At 42.7% G+C, this 23,365-nt stretch overlaps 1 protein-coding gene across 4 annotated transcripts; it reads left to right on the forward strand.

Annotated features, from left to right (window-relative positions):
* The first annotated feature begins 18 nt into the window (after positions 1–18).
* On the forward strand, positions 19–23,022 carry LOC101061602 (ras-related protein R-Ras2-like). 4 transcript variants are annotated; one of them, XR_003889403.1, is made up of 7 exons: positions 19–430; positions 1,017–1,104; positions 1,856–1,958; positions 17,660–17,925; positions 20,890–20,998; positions 21,828–21,946; positions 22,420–23,022. XR_003889403.1 is itself a non-coding variant. In XM_029841058.1 (6 exons), exons 1-6 carry the CDS (start codon positions 344–346, stop codon positions 22,212–22,214), a joined length of 564 nt encoding a protein of 187 aa, XP_029696918.1. In that variant the 5' UTR covers positions 31–343; the 3' UTR covers positions 22,215–22,367. The 4 variants fall into 4 exon arrangements, 3 of the variants coding, with proteins under 3 accessions (XP_029696918.1, XP_029696917.1, XP_029696916.1); XM_029841058.1 differs by lacking the exons at positions 17,660–17,925; positions 22,420–23,022 and adding an exon at positions 22,203–22,367 and having other exon boundaries at positions 31–430; positions 21,828–21,992; XM_029841057.1 differs by lacking the exon at positions 17,660–17,925 and having other exon boundaries at positions 39–430.
* The last annotated feature ends 343 nt before the right edge of the window (positions 23,023–23,365 follow it).

Below are 23,365 nucleotides of genomic sequence, written 5' to 3' on the forward strand. Positions count from 1 at the left end.
CCCGCCCTTTAGAGTCTGTCTTATAGGCAGGAAGTTGAGGAATTAAACGAAAAAAGAAACCAAATGGGACACTGGCCGATTGAGAGAGGGAAATAAGTACTTTAAAGTTTAGTTCACTTCTCCGGCGGGTGATGGGAAATTGTTTTAGGTGGAATGTTAAAATGAGCTTCCTGTAAGAGTTTGACTCATGTCTCGATCCTCGTAGGTGTCCTCCGCTGTGTCACAGAGCCGCTCTCACTTAGACGTTGTTTCGGTTTTTCTTGGTCTTGCCTGTTGGTGAAGAACCGTCTCTGCATTAGGCTGTTGAAAATTGCAAACGGATAAATCCCAGCGCAAAACCAGTATGAGGGGAGAAGAGGACCGACTCAAACTTGTGGTGGTGGGCGGTGGAGGAGTGGGGAAAAGCGCTCTAACCATCCAGTTCATCCAGGTAATACTATATTTTACAGCAGTATACACACGGCTGTTGTGTACATTAACACAAGTGGCTTAACAAAACCACCTTTGGAATATCGTTGACTAAAGCATAAATGTTGCACATAAAGTATTAAGAAAAAACTAAAAGTACAACGTAATAGTAAATTACATTGTACTTATGAATTATTAATTCTAAAGTACACGATAACGAACTTTTGCTGATAACCTTATAAATACTTGCTCCTTTTGGCAAACGCCAATGTTATTTTTATTCATACTTTAGAAAAAAAAATCACTTAACATTTAATAATAATAAAATTATTATTAATTTTGTTTGACAAAATTTGAATGTTCAGACTAATAAGATGAGATGCATTTAAACATGAGGTTGAAGATTTCATTTATAAGTTTACATTTTGAAATATCCATCAACATTTTAACATCAGTTTCTTAGCAGTAAATTTGAAGAGTCATGCTTCATCATCATCCATACACAGATTCATCTTTTGTCTTCTTTGCATGTAGCTATGTTTTGGGTTGTTGACTTACATCCAGGTGGCAGAAAATTGACTAAATGTTAAACTAAATGTCTCCCACAGTCTTACTTTGTGTCCGATTATGACCCAACAATTGAAGATTCGTACACCAAGATCTGTACAGTGGACGGCAAGGAGACAAGGCTGGACAGTAAGGCTGTCTCACACTGGATATGATTCATACTTAACACTATTTTCAGAGTGAGAACAGGCTTGTGAATTGCTTCATGTAAATTCTAGGTTTGTAGCCTGTAATGTGATATGTTTTATTCTTCTAAGACTTGTACTTATTCAGTATTACTGCAGGGTGTGTTGCTTTGCAACGGTATTGTTGTATCCAGGTTCTTTTTATCACTTTATCTAGTACCCCCTCACGAATATATATCTAGATAATTTATTTCTTTCCTATCTGTTTATTGCTTTGTTCCCTTGTCCCATTTTTGTTTCCTTTTTTCCTTCAGTTTTGTGATTGTACTCTTTGTTTTGTTTTTGTCTTGTTTGTTGTTTTTTGCTGCTGTTCTTTGTGTGTATCTATTTTCTGTTGAACAAGTTGTTGCTTTGTTTCTTTAGGTTGGTTTGTTTGTTTAAATGTTCCTGTTAGATCCAATATAGCTTTAAAAAAATAATAAATTGGTCATGTTCATTAAATTCAGGATGAGTTTAACAGACTCATCTGCATTTGAATGAACTTTATTATTGGTAAAGTTCATTAAAATACAAGCTGTGTTTAACAGCCTCATCCTGTCAAAGAAAAACCTGTCTGACACAAAAAGGCAACGATGCTTGCCTTACTGTCTCTATATGATATCTGTCAGAAAATGTGTGTATGTTGAAATCTTCATGATTTCATGCCATTACTCCCTCATATTTAAGGATAATAATTAAAACCTGTGTTTTTACAGTTTTAGACACAGCCGGCCAGGAGGAGTTTGGGGCAATGAGAGAGCAGTACATGCGTTCAGGGGAAGGATTCTTAATGGTGTTTGCCCTAAATGACAGGGGCAGGTAATTCTAACAGAATATGTTATGTGTGGTCTGTCTGTCTGTCTGTCTGTCTGTCTGTCTGTCTGTCTGTCTGTCTGTCTGCCTGTCCGTCCGTCCGTCCGTCCGTCTTTTTTTTGCATTTGGATAGCAAATGCTTCGTGCAGCATCACTAGAACAATTACAACTCTCCAATCAATTGGGCAGGGGTGGATTTTTTTTTAAATTCAATATTTTTATTCTGGTGTAGATATGAAAAGTGATCATATCTTTCAAAGTTCGACTCTTACCTCTGCACATGAACAGTAAACTTATCACTTTCATGATGATACATTTTTGCTCCCTGCACCTCAAATGTTCATTAAACACACAAGATAAGAGTTAATATATATGTTTGGGTGCATACGAGGAGCATTATTTGATGGGACCCTGTTGGACTATCAAAATGTGCTCCCCACAAAATATTGATTAAGGAAAACAAAGCGAGATATATATTTTATTGGTTATGTTTGGCAAATGTAGACACAGCTATGAGTAGAAATTTTACAAGGCAGCCAAAATTGAAAACAGTGTACCTTCAGGCTGATACCTGTTTTGTAAAAATACCAAATGCTGATCCTATCTACAAAACTGAAATCACTAACTAATACAGGTACTGTAATATGAATAATAAGATATGGTGCAAATATGAATCAAAGTCCAGTGTCAGTTTTGTTGTGGCAATTCTCAGAACAGATCTGAGGTGTTCAGCACTCAACTGGGATCTGTGGGATGCTTTGTTGGTGTTTTACACATGTGAGGATGAAGTTTTGATCACCCGCGCTGTTCGTTCACTAGACTCAGAGTAACCACGCAAACAACAAGAGTGCCTTGCAAGGGGGAGCCGAGCAGCAGTTCAAGCTTCCTCTGTCAACTCCGTTCGTCTGCTGCTCGCTCACCTCTTTTATTGGTGCAAACAGAATGGGTGTCCAAACAAGATCTCATATCTCAATGCCTTCTGACCTCTCCACCCATCTTAACGAACTTCTCTAATCTTGACCAACAGGATACATCTGGATGCTGGGCTTGGTTGTAAGCAGCATCAGTACTTTTGAATTCTCATGTTCTTCTTCTCCTGTCAACATTCCTCAACACTCAAAATCTACATACAATAGCATTTAAAGATAATACTAATAACAACAATAACAATAATTCTTCTCACATTTCCCTCCTGTTTATCGTTAAATGCGTCTAGATTCTCATCATCAGTATTACATCTTTACATTTTCATGAAATTTCAATGCATTACGTCATTTTCCTAGAAACACATTTCTTACACTCAGGGTTCAACATGGGTACAGCTTAAGACATCTTGAACATTTCTTTTACATATTGTATTACGTTGATCCATTCTTCTTCCAATTCTTCTTCATCGTCGTCCAGTAGAGATCGTTCTTCCACCTGCAGCAAAGTACTAGTAACAACTGATCCCACGAGCCGGCCAATGCAACCCCGGACAAGAGGTACTACACAACAAGCTAGTATGGCTAATACTAGCAGTACTATCCCTATCATCATTCCTATCTTGAACAGTAGTTCCCTCCACCCCGACAGCATTTTTGTAAGCCAATCTGGTGGGGGACTACCATCATCAATCATAGCTTCTGTAGCTTAGTTAAATTTCTCAACGCGCTATCTATCAGGTGACCATCCGCATCATTCTCTGGGATGAACGTACAACAGTAATCTCCTACCATTGCACAAACTCCTCCCTGGGGGGCCGTTATGAGATCTAAGGCCATCCTATTCTGCATGGTCATCAGTCTTAGCGCTGTCATTTCTTCCTTGACTCCTGTGAGAGCAACTTTTGTCAAATTAGTAAACACTTTCAGCCTAATCAACCGTTTCCAATCTCAATATGTTCTTTGCCACTCCTACCCACGGAAAAAGGCTAATGGAGACCTTTTCTCCATCTGTCCAGTGTTTAAACTCTTGTGGTACATCTGTGCCCCACACAGAGTCGTGTGGTTTGAACTCGTATTCATTCAAATCTCGTTTAAAACGCTTCTGTGCTATGTTCTCGGTGTTGTTGGCATAGATTATAATTGTGTGATCTTTGAGATGTACAGGAGCACACACTCCTGACCAGTTTGCTGGTAGGTGTGCATACGCATTGTGTCCACATAACCACCATCCCTTATCCACTAATTGCGTACCTTTGTCTTCTGGCGTGAATGTGGGATAGTTACATGTACAGTTTATAACCTTCTGGACACTTCTGTGTTGCCTCATCTAAGGTAAAGTAACCACAGAGGTGCCGGGGGGTCATCAATACACTCCTGTTCGCATTGCTCGGAACTTTATGTTGCTGTAGACACGTTTCCCGATAATACCGACCAGTTATAACGTTTAACTTCACATCATCACTGATTCCAGTGTGCATGACGTATAAACAACTTTACACCACCCCCGTGCATAACAGTATGTGGGATTTATCGCACCTAGCACAGGGAATCTGAATCTATTGGCTTTCCCTGCCATTGTCGTAGTGGCTCTTGGGTGCAATTACTGCGAGTGAACCACGTTCCATCCAACAACTTGATTGTGAAGTTTGGGTCACGGCTTAGCCCTATGTGGACAAAGCACTGTCCTTCACTCCCTGTCATTGGTTCAGCAGTTATTCGCGGTGTATGCACGGAAACTGGTAACATAGAACAAACGTAACAAAGAGAATGATTCTCTGTCAACTGGACTGGGTTTCTTCTCTTGAAGACGTTTCGCCTTCTATCCAGAAGGCTTCATCAGTTCTGAAATCGCTGGGGAGAGAGCTTGAAAATATATAGCCCCTGTGGACCATTTGCATGCTAATGATCTGGGTGGTCACCTGAGAGTCGTTAGCAGGGTCGTTGGTCGGGTCGTTCACCTAGTTTCTGTTGAGATGTCTCCCCTTTGTCTGCTGGGTCACATGGTGATGAGTCACTGGGTCTCTTGGAATGGTGTGAATGTTTGTTTTGCTGTTGGAAGGAGTGGAGGACTGCATTGTATGTGGGTGACAGGAAGTGTCTCAGGCCACCACCTCTGTTTAAGGATGGTTTCTCCAATTTAACATGGATAGCTTCCTTGACCCCCCTTTCGAACCAGCGGTCTTCTCTGGCCAGTATCTGTACTTGGCTGTCCTCGAAGGAGTGCCCACTCTCCTTTAAGTGTAAGTGGACTGCTGAATCCTGACCCGAAGAGGTGGCACGTCTGTGTTGTGCCATTCTTCTGTGTAGAGGTTGTTTGGTTTCCCCAATGTACAGTTCCTTGCATTTCTCCTGGCACTGTACAGCATAAACAACATTACTTTGTTTGGGTCTTGGTGTCTTGTCCTTTGGGTGTACTAACCTCTGTCTGAGAGTGTTGCTGGGTTTGAAATGAACCGGTATGTCGTGTTTCTGGAGGATCCTCCTAAACTTCTCCGAGACTCCAGACAGGTAGGGGATGGAAACGCTGCGGCGTTTGTTTCTCTCCTCCTCTCCTTTGCTGAGGTCTTGCTTTCTTGAGGTTTTGGTGAAGGCCCAGTCTGGGTAGCCACATGTTTTGAGAGCTGTCTTAATGTGGTCCTGTTCCTTCTTTCTGCCTTGGGATGTGGTGGGTATTTCTCTGGCCCGGTGTTGGAGAGTTCTGATCACTCCCAACTTGTGTTCCAGTGGGTGGTGAGAGTCAAACTGGAGGTACTGGTCGGTGTGTGTAGGTTTTCTGTAGACTTCGATGGTGAGATTTCTGTCCTCAGTGATCTTGACTGCGCAGTCCAGAAAGGCCAGACTGTTTCCTTTAACCTCTTCCCGGGTGAATTTTACATGCTCGTCTGTTTTGTTGAGGTGATCGGAGAACGCTTCAAGCTCTCTCCCCAGCGATTTCAGAACTGATGAAGCCTTCTGGATAGAAGGCGAAACGTCTTCAAGAGAAGAAACCCAGTCCAGTTGACAGAGAAAACTACCTTGGATACAATGACCTGGATGACTGAGAATTTACACAGACAAAGAGAATGATTCTGTGTCCGAGCTGTGAAATTAGCATAGCGCCACCATGTATTCAAACCATAAATGTGTGGGGACTCTGGATCTTGTTCTAACCATGAATGTCCTAAGTGGCTAACTACGGTGCGTTTAGCGCGCGCGTAGCTCTCATCCTGTCTCAGAGCATCATTCTGTCCCTGATTACCTCCCTCCTGTCGGAAATTCCAAAGGCCGAAACTCACGAGTCCTGCCGTCACAGCACTCACCACGATTGGGAAGAACAACTTCATTTCCTTTTAACTCTCCTTCTCAGGTTCCGACGGGGTTCAGCCGTTGCTGGACCTATACAGGCCGTCAGCCGTTTACGGAGAGTCCGCCACTGCTCCCTCGCCTTCACCTGGAAGAATTTTCTGTTTCTTACAATGGGAAAGGTGTATCCACGACAGTTTCCCGTCCACTCGAACTGCGTCTTTGTGGTCAGCTGTACTTGATAAGGACCTTCCCATCTAGGCGTGTTCCACCTCTTTCGCACAAACTTCTTCACCCACACGTAGTCGCCCGGTCGAATGGGTTCCTGGGGGGTGGAATCTGTGGAAGACACAGGACTAGGCAGAACATTTACAGCATTCACACATCGGTTGAGTAACACTTTTTTCAGATAATCTGCTATTGTTTCTAGCTCATTTGTTGTTGCAAAGTATGGTAGGCAATAAGGCCGCCCATATAATGCTTCAAAGGGTGTGATGCCTGTTTTCTTGTGTGGTGTTATGTGCATCCATAATTTCACCAGGTCGAGACAAAACATCCAGTTCTTTCCTGTCTCGTCCATACACTTCTTCAGTCTGTTCTTAATAGTACCATTGACTCTTTCAACTAATCCTGCACTCTGAGGGTGGTATGCGCAGTGATTCTTCAAATCAATGTCCAAAGTTACTCCTACAGTTTTCACTATCTCATTTACAAAATGGCTTCCATTGTCGCTCCAGATGACCTTCGGGATGCCAAACCTGGGAATGATCTCTCTACATAAAACTTTTGCCACTGTCAGTGCATCTGCTTTTGCTGTGGGGAAAATTTCTACCCACCTAGTAAATCCATCTAACACTACTAGACAATATTGTTTACCTTCACATGGTGTTAGCTGAATAAAATCTAGAAAAACTGTGTGAAATGGATGATTTGGCAATGGTGTAGTGCCTGCAGGGGCCTTAAGGGCTCCCTGTGGGCTGTGTTTTACACAAATAGCACATTGTGAACAAAAAATGTTTGAGTATGTATGAAATCCTATAGTGTAATAATGTTCATTAACCATCTGTACCATCCCTCCTGTTGAGACATGGCATGGCCCATGGCTCACTAATGCTGCCCATTTATGCATATTCCGGGGAAGGATTGGTTTATTGCCTATGGTTAACAGTCCTTTGTCATCCAGTTTGGCTCCTCGCTTCTTCCACGTGGCCTTTTCCTTTTCTGGAGCACTTTGTTGCATTTCTTTCAGAATATCATTATCTGCAGGTTCTAGGCTAAATGATTCTTCCTCACCATTATCAAGAAGTGTGTTGTTATTTGCTGCAGCCTTTGCGGCTCTGTCAGCAAAGGCATTGCCTTGTGAGACTGCGTCTGTGTTGTTAGTATGTGCAGTGCATTTACATACAGCTATTTTACGTGGCTGCTGTACTGCAGCTAATAACTTTCTTAACAGTTCTGCATGCATAACCGGTTTGCCCGTCGAAGTTTTCATCCCTCTCAAATTCCATTGTTGAGCAAACACAAACAGCGTGGAAAATGCATATTGACTATCTGTATAAATGGTAACATCTTGTCCTTTGCTTAATTCACAAGCACGTGTGAGTGCGACGAGTTCTGCAGCTTGAGCAGAATAGGAGGAGGGAAGTGATTTCGCCTCCACCACCTCAGTTGCTGTAACTACTGCATAGGCAGTTCTACAGTCATCCTTTCTCGATGATCCATCCACAAAGAGTGTCTGTCCTGTAGTCAACGCGACATCACTAAGATCTGGTCGCGGCAGGACCGTAATGGAGACCTCATCCAGGCAGTTGTGCTGGTGTCCCTCTTCTGCGGTGGGTAGCAGCGTCGCTGGGTTTAAGGTCGTGCAGCGACGAATCGTCAGATTCGGCTGAGACAGCAACACTGCCATACAGGAAAGATGACGTGCGGGCGACAGGAATGCTATCTTACTTTGTAGCAGCAGTATTGACACTGCATGTGGAACTAGCAAAGTTAGCTCATGGTATAGCACCACTCCTGCGGAGGCTTTTACTGCCTCAGACGCTGCCACAACTGCTTTAACGCATGGTGGGAGTGCACAAGCTACGGGATCTAGCTTGTGGGAGTAGTAGGTGTTGTGAATCTTCTCCTGGTGGTTGCCGAGATGTGTTGATGAGGAAGGAATCTTCGCAGACACCGACTTGGTTATCAAAGATGTTTATTGGAGAGAACAGTCAGGTATCAATCGAACACTGCAGATTGTCCCGAGGGAGGTTTCGCGGTCCCGATGGTGAAGAACTCCGAGGTGTCTTCATCGTCACCTCCTTCTTATACAGTCGAGTAAACACATTCTTTACTGATGACCTCACGCTATACAATATGGCCAACCCAATGGTATAGCGTTCAGTCATTACCAAAAAAGGGAATACTTGAAGATGCTTCATGCTACACATCCTCATATGGAGAACAACCAGGGGCCCACAGGCTCCAGTGTCATCTTTTAGGAGCTCCTTTTACATAAAGGAGGAAGACACCGGACACACATGTGGAGCATGTCCTAATATGGTGCTTAGGCTGGGTGTTAAACACATTACGGCCTTACAGATGTAAAGCCTGCATAGAACGGGTCAGATACTACATAGGCTACTGGCTGCCTCCTATCTCCGTGCTTCTGCAACAAAACTGAAGTCATAAAATCACCCTTGCAGTCAACAACCTGCTCAAAAGGCTTCTGATAGTCTGGCAGCTTTAACACTCCAGCACTGACAAGGGCCTGTTTTATGTACATAAATGCTTCTTCAGCTTCAGGGGTCCATGTTAACACATCAGTCATTGCTAAAGGATTATCATACATCAATGCTTGTAAAGGGGCAGTTATTTTCGCATAATCTAAGATCCATGATCTGCAAAAATTCACTAGTCCTAAGAATGACATCATCTGCTTCTTTGTTTTTGGTTTCGGAGCATCAAGTACTGCTGTTTTCCTCGACTCAAGAATAGCTCTTCCATTGTGTGTCAAAACATGGCCCAGATAAACCACTTCCTGCTTCACCAGTTGCAGTTTGCTTTTGCTTAATTTATGGCCTTGTGAGGCTAGCCAGTGTAGCAATGCTAGCGTGTCTGACCAACAATCTCCCTCTGTTTTTGACGCCATGAGGATGTCATCCATGTAGACGAGGATTTGACTTCCACACGGAGGTTTAAACTTAGCTAATGATGACATCATTACCTGAGAGAAGATTGTGGGACTCTCACAGTAGCCCTGAGGTAACCTTGTCCAGGTGTACCTTCGTCCTTGAAACGTAAATGCAAACCAAAACTGGCTGTCTGGATGTACTGGTACAGAGAAAAATGCATTGGATACATCTATCACCGTGTACCACTGATGTTCAGGGTTTAAGTCATTCAGCAGAGTGTAGGGATCTGCGACTAAGGGAGACCTAGGGACCACTGCAGCGTTTACAGCTTGCAGGTCTTGCACCATCCGCCAGCCGGTAGATGGTGGTGACTTCCTTACTGGAAATAGGGGTGTATTTACAGGAGACTCAGGACACTCTCTGATGACTCCTGCTTTAAGCAGTGAGTTAAATATCGGAACAATACCCTCCTGTGCATCAGTCTTAAGGGGATATTGCCTCTGAAATGGTCTATAATCTGATTTAGGGATTATTTTTACAGGTTCTGCTCCTTTTATAAGACCTACATCTGCAGGTCCTTCCGACCATAATTCAGGGGGAAGCTCTTTCAGCTTCTCCTCTTCCTCCTGCGTGAGGAAGATGTTTTCTTCTCATGAACTCTGGTCTGTGAGGTGCGTTGCTGGATACGCCACACCTGGAACTGATCATTAAAATCAACCTCACCCTTAGGCCTGTAGGGCAGGCTGCTCCAGTATTTTACGTCACATCCCAAGTCTTGCCATCTTTTCTTAAGCGGTTTAGCAATAGAAACATGTGGTACAGAACCTGACACTTTGAATAGCGCTGCTGCTTCGATGGAAATGCTTCCTGCCGTGCAGACAGCCGTCTGACCACACACATATAGGTGCATAATTACAACCATTTGTGGATCTTTAAGTTTAACAAACTGCTCTGCATAGCTTGATGTGCCGTGTGAGTCTGATTTACAGATCTCACTAGTGCGCTCCACGTGCATGGTTACATGCAAATCAGCTTGATTGTGGAGCTGGGCTTCAGGCTGTAAGTATGACAAAGCTTTACCATATAACATAGTGATTGGGTCAGAGAATGGAGGGGGCTGCTTTTCAGGAATGTCAAGTGACCAGTATTTACTGCACTTCTCTCCTTCCCTTACCCACAGATTAACCATTCTATCTACAGACCACATCCCTTCGGCTGTGGTACGAATCATCAACTGAAGCTGAGAGATAAGATCTCTTCCTAACAGATTTACGGGACATGTGGTGGAGATCACAAAAGGGGCTTTAAGTGTGATTCCACTTACAGGGTCACAAACATCTACAGGAACTGACATTCTTTCTTTAGTTACGAGACCATTTGCTGATCTCACAAAAATCTGTGTAGAAGTTGGCTTAGTGTCTACTAAGAATGTTAAAGAATTGCCTAACACGGTCAGTTGTATTTCTGGTTTGCCTTCAGCAAACAGGAAGATGGTTTCTAAATCTAAAACATCTTCTAAGTCATCTTTTTCAAATTGATCAAATTTTGTGCCCTGATTTGTTTTAATTTTTGTGACATCTTTTTCCAGTTCTAGTCATTGTTGAGGTGGATTAGAACCTTGCTGCTGTCCTCTATTATATCTCTGGTCACGTTGTTTCTTTCTGCAATCACGTTCCCAGTGTCCATAATTTTTACAATAATGACACCGATCATTTTCACGGGAATTGCCTCCTCCTCCCCTTCCGCCTCGGCCTCGCCCAAGCCCTCGGCCTCGGCTTGGGAAAGGGTTGGCATTGAAAAACATGCCTGTTAATTGGTTCTTACTCTTTTGGCATTGTCTTTCAGCATGCATAGCATGTTGTTCATAGCGGCCTAGGTTACAAATTCCGAAATCAACTAACTGTCTCTCTACCCATGATTTTATCTCTGATTTTGATCCCCCATGTATAGCTTGCTTTAACTGCTGTTGGTAGGGACCTTCTGGTTCTTCCGCATGCGGAATTCCACTATTTCTCCGGAACACATCTTTCATTCTCATACTATAGTCTTCAAAACTCTCGTCAGTCTTTTGTCTTGTGGCCGTAATGGCGCTGTAGTCAGCTCGTCTGGTAAAAGTAGTTCGCATGCGCTCGTACAGTCGGTCAAGTCTGTCATTTAGTTCTTGGCTGCCAGGCTGCCATGGTTGTTGAGTGGCTGGATCCACTGGGACCCAATCTCCTCTAACAGTGCCCCATTTCTTGCCATTAACGCACATGAGGACTTGCTGTGTTTCAGTACCGTTAGTATGGTAACTTCTTAGTAACTGTCTTATGTCTTGGATGCATGACTCTACGTCCATTTGGGGCGAGGTTATGTCATCACAAGCTTTCTTACAGTCTTCTGGAGTCCAGGTTCTATACACCAAGATAGTAGGATCTTGACCCTGCACACCGGCTTGTGGATTTGCAACCTGGATCAATGGGTACATCTGCACAGTGTTGTCCTGCATGTGGTAATTTCTGTACTGGGCTCCCGATAGAGAGGGGCCCAAAAAAGGATTAGTGTTTGAAGCAAGGGGGGCTAAGGCTACGGGCGGGTCCAATGGGACCGCCTGAGGGGGAGCTAGTTTATCAGTTGACTCCTGCATCCTGTTTCGTTGTCCTCCGCCCTCACGTACGCACTCAGCGATGGGTATAAGGAGTTCTTATTTTTCTCTTCTTTCTCTATTTTTCGTTTCTCTTTTTCTCGATTTTGTTTCTCTCTTCTATATTTTGATTCAGTGAGCCAGAGATGACATTGTGTCAACCCCACATTTACTTTTGGATGTTTCTTTCCATATTCTATTAAATCTTCTTTTAATTTTATAATATTGCCTGGCCTGTCTAAGTTACCATCCCAATCGAACTTAGTCATCCACAGCTGAACATATGAGCATGAACCTGGATATTTGTCTTCCATGTGTTTACATGATGCTGGGATTTCGATTTCAGCACCTTTTGTGGAATGTTGGTTGCCCATGTTTGCACTTTATTTATCAGTTTTTATGTATTTGAGTGGAGACGCCTGATCTCCCGGCTGAACAACCCTCAATCCCTACAGGATATCTAGTTCAGTCCCTCCGCCGTGGCCTTATAACCCCTCTTTTTTAATCAGGAGAGTATACACCAAGCTTCTACCTCCGAGGAGGCGGGTGTATCTTGCCTCTGCTTCTCTCCTGATGACCAGGCAGGTAATACCGCGGTATATTCCGTGTAGCGCTTTTCGTGTCTTATACTCACTCCGTTGTCTCTATGGTTTCTCTCTGAGTTGTTTTGGTGCCTTCTTCCCGTCACTGGAGATGGTCGCCCTGGGAGGGACGAAGACCGGCCTTCCGTCAACTTGTGATGAAAGGTCTTTCACTTTGGACGTCTTTTGACTCCGGCTGTGCACAGACTTCGGCGTTCGGTCGTCCCACGGCGCTCCTCTCCAGGTCTTGGGATCCGGCTCGAAGGACCAAATTTTGTGAGGATGAAGTTTTGATCACCCGCGCTGTTCGTTCACTAGACTCAGAGTAACCACGCAAACAACAAGAGTGCCTTGCAAGGGGGAGCCGAGCAGCAGTTCAAGCTTCCTCTGTCAACTCCGTTCGTCTGCTGCTCGCTCACCTCTTTTATTGGTGCAAACAGAATGGGTGTCCAAACAAGATCTCATATCTCATTGCCTTCTGACCTCTCCACCCATCTTAACGAACTTCTCTAATCTTGACCAACAGGATACATCTGGATGCTGGGCTTGGTTGTAAGCAGCATCAGTACTTTTGAATTCTCATGTTCTTCTTCTCCTGTCAACATTCCTCAACACTCAAAATCTACATACAATAGCATTTAAAGATAATACTAATAACAACAATAACAATAATTCTTCTCACACACATTAAAGGTCTGTTCACACACACATTTAGAGCCAAACAACACCAGCATCCTCTGTGCCATCTTCTGGATGTTTGGAAATTTGGTTGCACTTAATGAAGCATAAAACTCATCCAGTTTAACAAAGTTGAACTCCTCCATAACAGTGTCACATTGGAGATCAATCAGTTCCAACTGCAACTCTTCTGGCACTCTTTCAGGATCTTTTGTGAAGGGTCATGAAACCAGCTGAAGTGACTTCTCAATTTTTCCAAAATCAGAAAACTGACAGCAGACCTCTCCATGCAGGTCATCCAGTGTTTTTCTGTATTTTTGCATGTCGAGGGCCTCTTTCAATGTCACCAGTGAGGGGAAACGAGTGAATGACTTGTTTGACATTTGCTTCGAGAATAAGGCGAGCTTGGTTTTGAAGACTCCGATGTTTGTGTACCGTATTTTCACGACCATAAGGCGCACTGTATTAAAAGGCGCAGTCTCAGTTATGGGTGCTATTTCTGTATTTAAAACATACATAAGGCGCACCGTAATATTAGGCGCATGCTGAAACATACAGTAAAAAATGACAACGGAAGTAAAACAGTGAGTTTCGACACATTTATTGAACAAAATATTCATTCTTCCGCCACAAAACCATCAAAGTTTTCATCTTCTGTATCTGAACTAAACAGCTGCACTATTTCAATGTCCAACATCCCGAATTCCTTCATGCGTCTACAATCCACCTGCATATGGTGGCATAACTTGCCCACCGCTGCCTCATAGTCTTTGTGAAGGAGTGTTCGCCTTCCGTCATCCAACGCTCTGTCCGTTTCCGTGGCAGCCGAGAACCACGGTGAACGACGACTTCTCGTGCCCCGTTGTGCATATCGCCACTGTGCCGGTCCCTTTTTCTCCACTTTGTGGGTCAAAGGGATGTTAAAAGTCAGAGGGATCTCATCCATGTTGGTGATGTGGCTGGGCGCGGTTATCTTGTCGAGGCAGTAGGTGCGGAAGATGGCCACCCTCTCCTGGTAATCCGCGGGCAGCCGCTGCGCAACAGTTGTCCTTGTGCGTATGGAGAGATGCCGCCTCCTCATAAAGCGAAAACACTAAGATTGCGTGATTGCCATTTTCAGCCGCATATTCGATGGCCTGCAGTTTAAAGTAAGCCTCATTCATACGCGTCTCGCTTGACTGGCGCCATTTTAGGGGATCCTTACGCGTAGGTGTACCGCTAATCGATTGGCGGAGCTTTTACCGTAGTGCACCCACCAAAGGCGCACAGCAGATTTTGGAACTCAGTCCACACACAAGGTGCTCCATATTATAAGGCGCACCGTCGATTTTTGAGAAAATCTCAGTGTTTTAGGTGCGCCTTATAGTCGTGAAAATACGGTAGCTCCAAAAATGTGCTCTTGTCTGAGCTCCCACACTCGTTGACACACTTTCCTCAAACTTAACCAGCGAACATTGAAGTGGCAAAGCAAGTCCTGGTGATTGGTGTCAGTTTCTTCAAGAAACATAATAAACTAACGAAGCTAAAGTCCCCTCACTCGAATACAGTTTACAAGTTTTACAACTGGCTTCACTATGTGGTCAAGCTGCAATACAGATTTACATAGTGCTTCCTGGTGGATTATGCAGTGGAAGAAAGTTACTAACTGCCGAGGGTTGTCCTCTTTCACCCAGTCTTGGATTGTTTTGTGCAATTTGACGTTTTTTTTCTAGTCACATTTGGCAATCCATCTGTGGCAACGTCCGTGAGCATACTCCATGGTAGCTTGTGCCTTGGCAAAAAACTCCTCTGTTATCTCAAATTTGTCATTAAGCTCCCACACAGCGGCGGCACACCTACACGTGTCAGAGTTCCTGTCTGAGTTCTCTGATTTCTCATCTGACTTGGTCCTTAGAACGGACAAAGTCATTATCATTGGAGACTTTAATATCCATGTAGACGTTGTAAATGACAGCTTTAGAAATGGCTTCATTTCATTACTTGAGTCAGTTGGTTTCCTCCAGCAGATAAACCAACCAACTCATAGCTTCAACCACACCCTATAGCTAGTTCTGACTTATGGTGTTGAGGTAGAACATGTGTCAGTGTTCCCTCAGAACCCACTCCTGTCAGATCATTCTTTGATCACTTTCACATTTATGATTAAGGATTCTTCTATGCTCAGAACACAGTCTTACTATAGCAGATGTCTTTCAGATAATGCTGTAGCTAAGTTTAAGGAAGTGACCCCTGTGCTAATCCCAGGACCACCGTGTGTTTCCCCAGGGATAAATCATTATAATCTTAGCCCTGCTGAGGTTGACTCTATTGCTGATGGTGCAGCAACCTCACTGAGAATTACGCTTGATTCTGTTGCCCTCCTGAAAAAGAAAATAGTAAATCAGAGGAGGTGTGCCCCCTGGTATAATTCACATATCAAGACCCTCAAGCAGAAAGTGCAAAGACTGGAAAGGAAGTGGCATTCTTGTAAAATAGACAGCTATCATGTAGCCTGGAAAGACTGTCTATTAGTTTACAAAAAGGCCCTTCGCAAGGCTAGAACAGCTTATTTTTCTTCTTTAATTGAGGAAAATAAGAGCAACCCCAGGTTTCTTTTCAGCACTGTGGCCAAATTAACTAAGAGTCACGGTGTTTTAGATCCACATATCCCTTCTTCCCTTAGTGGTGAAGACTTCATGAGCTTCTTCACTGATAAAGTTCTATCAGAGAGAAAGCTAACCAGGCCATCCCAACAACTGGACCATCACCAGATGTGCTGACTGTGGGAACATACAGGTTCTCCAACGAGCCCTTAAACTCCTTCAGCCCTATATATTTTTCTGAGGCGTCTTCGCTAATTCAGAAATCCAAGACCACCACGTGTCTTTTAGATCCCATCCCAACACACCTGTTGAAGGATGTTTTACCACATCACAAAGATTAGGAAGCTACTGACGCGGCATGATGCTGAAAAGTTAGTCCATGCATTTGTTACTTCCAGGCTGGACTACTGTAATTCTTTATTATCAGGGTGTCCAAACAACTCTTTAAGACGCCTCCAGTTGTTCCAAAATGCTGCAGCCAGAATTCTGACAGGTATTGACAAAAGAGATCACATAACTCCTGTAATGGCGTCACTTCATTGGCTGCCTGTTAAATTTAGAATAATTTTTAAAACCCTTCTTTTGACCTACAAGGTCCTCAGAGGCCTAGCTCCATCCTACCTGGAGGAGCTAGTGATACCTTACCAGCCCAATAGACCGCTCCGCTCTCAGAATGAGAGATTTTGTGGGTTCGGTGCATTGCTGAAGGATACCTCATTTTCATTAATTCTGACCAGAAGTATGAAGTCTCAATGCCTTTTTTGCCTCAGTGTTGATGTGAATCCATGTCATATCCTCTGAGATATTTGACCCCGTAGTATCTGAAGCTGTCAACCCCCTCCACCATCTGTGGATGTGATGGGAAGATATGCAGACTGCTGAGGTTCTGGAGCATCAGGGAGAGAGGAGGTGAAGAGGTTTTTGACCAGCTGTTCAAAACACTTCTTCACCAATCAATCAATCAATCAATCAATCAATCAATCAATCAATCAATCAATCAATCAATCAATCAATCAATCAATCAATCAATCAATCAATCAATCAATCAATCAATCAATCAATCAATCAATCAATCAATCAATCAATCAATCAATCTTTATATAGCGCCTTTTACAATCAAAATTGTAATTCTCTCACCATTGTGCAAACATAGTAAGACATGGCCTTGCAATCCTCCATGTTCCTCTCCATGAGGAGCTCAATTTTGTAGACAGAGGTGCAGGCTGCCAGGACATCCCAAATATATTTGTTTGTGCTCTCATAGGACATACTCCAGTTTGTGTTTTCCAAGGCATCCTGAAAGGTAGCCATTTATTGGTCCATACAGCATGTCACGTCCTGTATCACTGGAGCTGACTGAATACGAGAGCGATGTGGTTTGGTTTGGTTTTCCCTGAATGGCATATACATGGTCTAAAGTCCGGTTGCCTCTATTGGGGCATGTACTGCAATGTTTTTGTTGAGATCAGGCCTTATCTTCTTCTGTTCAGAACTTCTAAAGTCACCGGCTACAATGAGGGCTTCATCCTGGTGGTTAGCCTGGTAGTTAGTGAGAACCTCATACATTTCAGAGAAAGCAGTGTCTGGGCGTGCTTGAGGTGGAATATAATAGCCACCAAAAATGGCATAAAGATGAAGTGAAAATATGGGGAGATAGAATTGGTGTCACTTTATCATCAGCAGCTCAGGTTAGGCGAGTGGAGATGGAAAAGGGTAAGATTCCTGCCATCACACCAGTTTGTCTGTCAAGGTCCTCAGTCATCCAGGCCATGGTAATTCTGGGTGTTGAATCATAGCAACTGGACTGTTTGAGTTTCATTTGCTATGATTCAACTACCAGTTGTTGTTCACCATCAGACACATATTGCCTACCCTCAATTTTCCCAATTCTTCTGTTCTTTTCACGGTGAAATGAGAAGAGCTCCACTAGTTGAACGACATGGACTGGGATCGACGGGGGTCAGCCATGTTCTGGTGAGGCAAATGATATTGCAGTCCTATATGTCTCTCTGGAACACAATTCTCGCCTTCAGATCACCCATCTTGTTTTCCAGAGACTGGACATTGGCCAGAAGAATGCTGGGCAGTGAGGGATTGTGTGGCATTCTCATAAGGCGATTTCTTGGAGGTGGCAATTTCTCCATTGTTGTTATTGCTGGAGCTCCACAGGATTTTACTGGGCCAGGTAGGGTCAGAAATCTTGAAGTACTCTCTGCTGATTTTTAAAAGTGTGTGTAATTAGTGATTGCACGGTGTAGGGATGGTTAAAATGTTGAAAATCTAAGAAAACCCACACTATATACAATAAGCGTTGGAGCAGGCAAGATGGCAGCTTCTCCCAGTAACCTGTGTGAATGTTCTTTTGCCTTTCTATGTGAGCCTTTTGATTAGCCAAACTTGTCCAGGGTGTACCCCAACAGCTGTGATAGGCTCCCCACCCCAGGGTAGATGTAGATATGTTTGAGTCCTTTTCTTTGGAGATGTTAATGCACATTAATGTGCAAAAGGTTGCACCTCAAACAGACTCTCTAGTCTGCATTTGGGTCTACCGTATTTTCACGAATATAAGGCGCACTGTAATAAAAGGCGCAGTCTCAGTTACGGTTGCTATATCTGTATTTAAAACGCATGCTAAAACATACAGTAAAAAATGACAACGGAAGTAAAACGGTGAGTTTCGACACATTTATTGAACAAAATATTCATTCTTCCGCCACAAAACCATCAAAGTTTTCATCTTCTGTATCTGAATTAAACAGCTGCGCTATTTCAATGTCCAACATCCCGAATTCCTCTTCTTAATCATCTGAATCAGACTCACCGACCGGTTCCAGTTCAGCGTTGATTTTGTGAAAGCTCTTACAATACATGAAGACGGTATCATAGCCCATGCGTCTACAATCCACCCGCATATGGTGGCATAACTTGCCCGCCACTGCCTCATAGTCTTTGTGAAGGAGTGTTCGCCTTCCGTCATCCAGCGCTCTGTCCGTTTCCGTGGCAGCCGAGAACCCCGGTGAACGACGACTTCTCGTGCCCGGTTGTGCGTATCGCCACCGTGCTGGTACCTTTTTTCTCCACTGTGTGGGTCAAAGGGATGTCAAAAGTCAGAGGGATCTCATCCATGTTGGTGATGTGGCTGGGCGCGGTTATCTTGTCGCGGCAGTAGGTGCGGAGGATGGCCACCCTCTCCTGGTAATCCGCAACAGTTGTCCTTGCGCGTATGGAGAGATACCACCTCCTCATAAAGTGATAACACCAAGATGGACCTCCTTGGAAGTGCTCAATGTCCATTTCTTGAGTAATCGCTTTGGCCTTTTGTCGAATGGTGACAGTGGAGAAGCGCCTTCCAGTTGTTTGCTGTTCCACAACCCACTGTTCCACTCGGTCTTCCAGCTCGGGCCACCTTGCTTTGTTCCCGCGGAAACTCAGCTTCGTCTTCCTCACTTGGCGCAGTTCATTTTCTTGTTTTCTCCACTTCCTGACCATGGACTCATTTACATTAAAATGTCTTGCAGCTGCTCGATTGCCATTTTCAGCCGCATATTCCTGTGTCTCTGTGTGTTTTGTGCTGCCCAGCACTAAATCAATGTTCTGTGGTGAATATTTGACATGTCTGAGTGTAGGAATAATAAATTTGGTCAGGATCGGATATGGAAAGTTGTACACACTCTTAAAAATTGGTAAAGTAAATGTGCCAAAAGTGGAACATATTCAGTGGTTGCTATAGCCAGCTTACCTACACTGAAGAAGAAAGCAAAGGAAAACAAATTCGCCTATTAATCAGTATAAAGTAAAGGTGCAGACCTTAAAACACGTAGGAAACAAATTGTAATATCCGGAGAAGGGGCATTATGCAGCAATACACCGCCCACATTGTTTAGTGTTCATTAAAGTAGTCATTAACTGGTGGACTGGGTTCTGGGTCTGGATCCAGACATCATCCTATATGAGTCCTGATCTATTATCAGTGAATTATAATGGGATATTAAATTTGACAAAATGCTTTTTTTTATGCTTTTCACTTGGGCAGCAAAGCAGGAAACATAGACCAATGGCATTGAAGTTAAGGCCTCCCGTGTGATACTACTCAATAATGAAGTCTCTGCATTACAGCCAGTAAACACTCATTTTGTCTGCTTAACCTCTTTATCTCTTTCTGGGTCACAGGGAGGGTCCACAATGGGCAAAGGCAGGGTATACGCCTGGATGAGTTGTCAGTTCATCGCAGGGCCCTAGCATTTGTAGGCTCAGTACCTTGCTCAAGCTTACCTCTGAAGGTATTCTGGCACCTTCTCCTACTGCCAAAAACACCTTTCATGTTTGGTCTGCATTGGGGCTCAAAGCAAGAATTCTTTACTTCTTAGCCCACTTCCCAACTGACTGAGCTACCACCACCATCCACTAAACACTGCTGGCATACATATATGAATGTTGTTAAAATGTTTTTAAATCATACTTAAGCTACTGATTAGATGTCGATGTATTAACATATATGACACTAACTCAAGTTAGACATTATGATTTTCTTGCCCTTTGTTTTAAGAAAATTTGTCTGACATGCCTTTCTAACTGGTTTGGAACAACTCTGAATGTTTGAACTTGTATTTATTAAAGGATAGCCCCTTGAGATGGAATGTCTCATTTTCAAGGGGATCCAGGAAACACATACAACATTCACTACATACAATGACATACAAACATTACAATAGATTACAAAACAATAGAGTACAATAAAGATAATACATTATGTTAAAACAAAATACAGACAACTCGCTCACCCTCACCCATCCCACTCCCATATCTCAGATATTGCAGTACATGACACCAGCAATTGATGGTGAAAGACATGAGCAGTTTGTTTTGAGATGGTTGAAAAGAGATGACTTGCAACATTGAAGGAAGGAGATTGATCTGAGAGAGAGTGAGAGATTGTTCCAGTCAGATGCAGCTTTGAATCTAAATGCTTTACGGCCAATTTCTTTGGAGATGTTGGGTACAGGATAGAAGGGATATTGCATAGTTCTCAGAGGATATAATGATCTGAAGGGAATCAAAAGTGATTTTATCATGGTAATCATGGGGGATGGTTTTCGATTAAAATCTGTTATCATATATGATTATAACCAATTTTGTTGTACCATTACAGTTACCATGAGGTCCAGAAATTTCATACACAGATCCTCAGAGTTAAAGATAGAGATGAATTCCCGATGGTTCTGGTAGGAAACAAGGCAGACCTGGAAATGCAAAGAGTGGTGAGTTGAAATACTCCAAAAACCAACACACATTTTTTCCTGTCCTAAACCACAGAAATCATTGGATTCTCAAATGACCAATTATTGATGAAAGCGGCGTATGCAATGACTCATCTAAACTACTTTGATCATGCCGCTCTGCTCCAATGCTATCGCAAGTTTTTGTAACGAGTCAATATGGGACCAGGCTAAGAACAAAAGTTGCCAAAGCACTGTCAACAGTCAAGAAAATAAAAGGATGCAGGAGTCTGCTAATTTAATACCGACTGAGGGATGAAGTATGCGTTCATTCACAGATATACATATACATACGTACATACATACATACATACATAGTAATGCATAGACTGAAAAAGCTGAATTCTGTCCAGTTGTTCCTGGCTGCAGACAAATCCACTGAAAATTTTCACAGGTCAAGTTTGTGCACCTTTACAATGGCGACTGCTTCAGAGAAGACATCCTGGGGTTAATACCACTGGAAGGGCATTCTACTTAGTTTATTTTCCAAGGCATTCAACTCAACCTGGAATTGAACTCTCCAATGATTTTTGAATCAACATTAGTTTAAAGCATATAGATGCCATAAAGAATGTGATGAGCTCATGACTTGCCCAATAATACCACTAAATGATGGATGGGTGGTTAGATGGATGGATAATGAAACTTATTTAAAAGAAAACTCATAGTCATACCATTTGACATCATTAAAAATGAATGAAAACGCAAATAACTAGTGAAATCTAAATAGACCAGAACAAACTAGCATAGCCGTACTGTTACAAGGTAATACTGGCTGGAGGCGGGGCCTTGATATTTGCTTTTTCTACAGATCTCTGGAGATGATGCACAGGCGTTCGCAAGAGAGAACAGAATCCACTACATGGAGGCTTCTGCCAAGAACCGTTGCAATGTTGACGAGGCTTTCTTGGAGCTGGTAAAAATTATTCGGTATGGTCAAAAATCAATTTTTCAGTTGTTAAACAAAAGAATCAAAATTTCTAAATAAATGATTTGACCCTGTTTTGCTCCTTTAGGACTAATGTAATATAACAGTACAACTCACAACTCCACCTTGCTCATAATATTTACATTTGTGTATTTCTGGGCTTTTTTTGTTTGTTGGAAAATCTGTAGAAGAAATTGAAATGTTGGTTAAAATATAATTGATGTGCCTTTAAGGATTTTGTTAAACAAAAGAATCAAAATTTCTAAATAAATGATTTGACCCTGTTTTGCTCCTTTAGGACTAATGTAATATAACAGTACAACTCACAACTCCACCTTGCTCATAATATTTACATTTGTGTATTTCTGGGCTTTTTTTGTTTGTTGGAAAATCTGTAGAAGAAATTGAAATGTTGGTTAAAATATAATTGATGTGCCTTTAAGGATTTTGTCCTTCTTTCCTCCTTGGTCTACAGAAGATTTCATGAAACAGAGAGTCCCCCTCCACCATCTAATTACAAAGGAATACAGAAGAGTCGTGGCTGTCCCTGTAGCCTTCTTTGAGTACAACAACCACAGACACCAAGGCTGCCTTCTGCTAGAGCACAACAAAAATTCTGTTTTTCTGTATGTGCACATGCATGTTGGAATTAAGATGAGATAAGATGTAACATGAAACAAAATTTAAAGAAAGTTCATTTCTTAACATTTGAAATCAGTGTGATGATTTACTTTTGTATTTGACTAATTTCTTAATTGTAAATATGCTTGACATGATTGATTTGCAAGCGTCATCTACAGCCGAATTTACTGAAAAGCCAGACTAAAATTTAAAAAAATAAAGTCCCTTGTCATACATTGGTGCAGGAAAGTCAGTGGACATCCTCAACACATTAATTTAAAGCTGAATAAATTAGAACCTTCAACTATCATGTTGGGTCAATTTCCCATGCTTATACTACTGCATGCCAGGATTGTTATCCAAGTACTTTCTTTTGATTCATCAATTTGACTTGTGCAGTATAATAGGTGTTGATTCCCTGTAAAATTTGCAATAAAAAATGTAAATTCCAAGATAATTTGTAGGCAGTAACTCCAATCATTAGTGGTTTTATTAATCAATACAAAAATCCAGAGGTTTTATTTCTTCTAAGAATTCAAGAGTGTGCTCATAAACTGACATCAGATCAGGTGCAGGAGTTGTCTGTTGAGCATTGTGACCCAAAAAAAAGGAAATATGTTGGGCAGGGGTGCTCAATACGTCAATCGCCAAGATACAATCACATTCAAAACATAGACGTCAGCCTATCATCTGCCCCGTCACCTGCTTGATCTACAGGGCAGCCAGTCACATGACATCACCAGTCACAAAGTGACCCAACACTTGGGTCACTTTGCATGCGCAAAGAACAGCTCTAAGTG

The sequence above is a fragment of the Takifugu rubripes genome, chromosome 8, assembly GCF_901000725.2.
Source record: "Takifugu rubripes chromosome 8, fTakRub1.2, whole genome shotgun sequence".
Taxonomy (NCBI): Eukaryota; Metazoa; Chordata; class Actinopteri; order Tetraodontiformes; family Tetraodontidae; genus Takifugu; species Takifugu rubripes.

What these genes read in the sequence shown, in the direction of transcription:
- LOC101061602 (XM_029841056.1), top strand. Translation starts at nt 344, where the DNA reads ATGAGGGGAGAAGAGGACCGACTCAAACTTGTGGTGGTGGGCGGTGGA. An exon ending in GCCCTAAATGACAGGGGCAG is followed by an intron (nt 1,959 to 17,659) that starts GTAATTCTAACA and finishes TGAAATGAGAAG; the next exon opens with AGCTCCACTAGTTGAACGAC. An exon ending in ACAGGATTTTACTGGGCCAG is followed by an intron (nt 17,926 to 19,910) that starts GTAGGGTCAGAA and finishes TCTGGGTCACAG; the next exon opens with GGAGGGTCCACAATGGGCAA.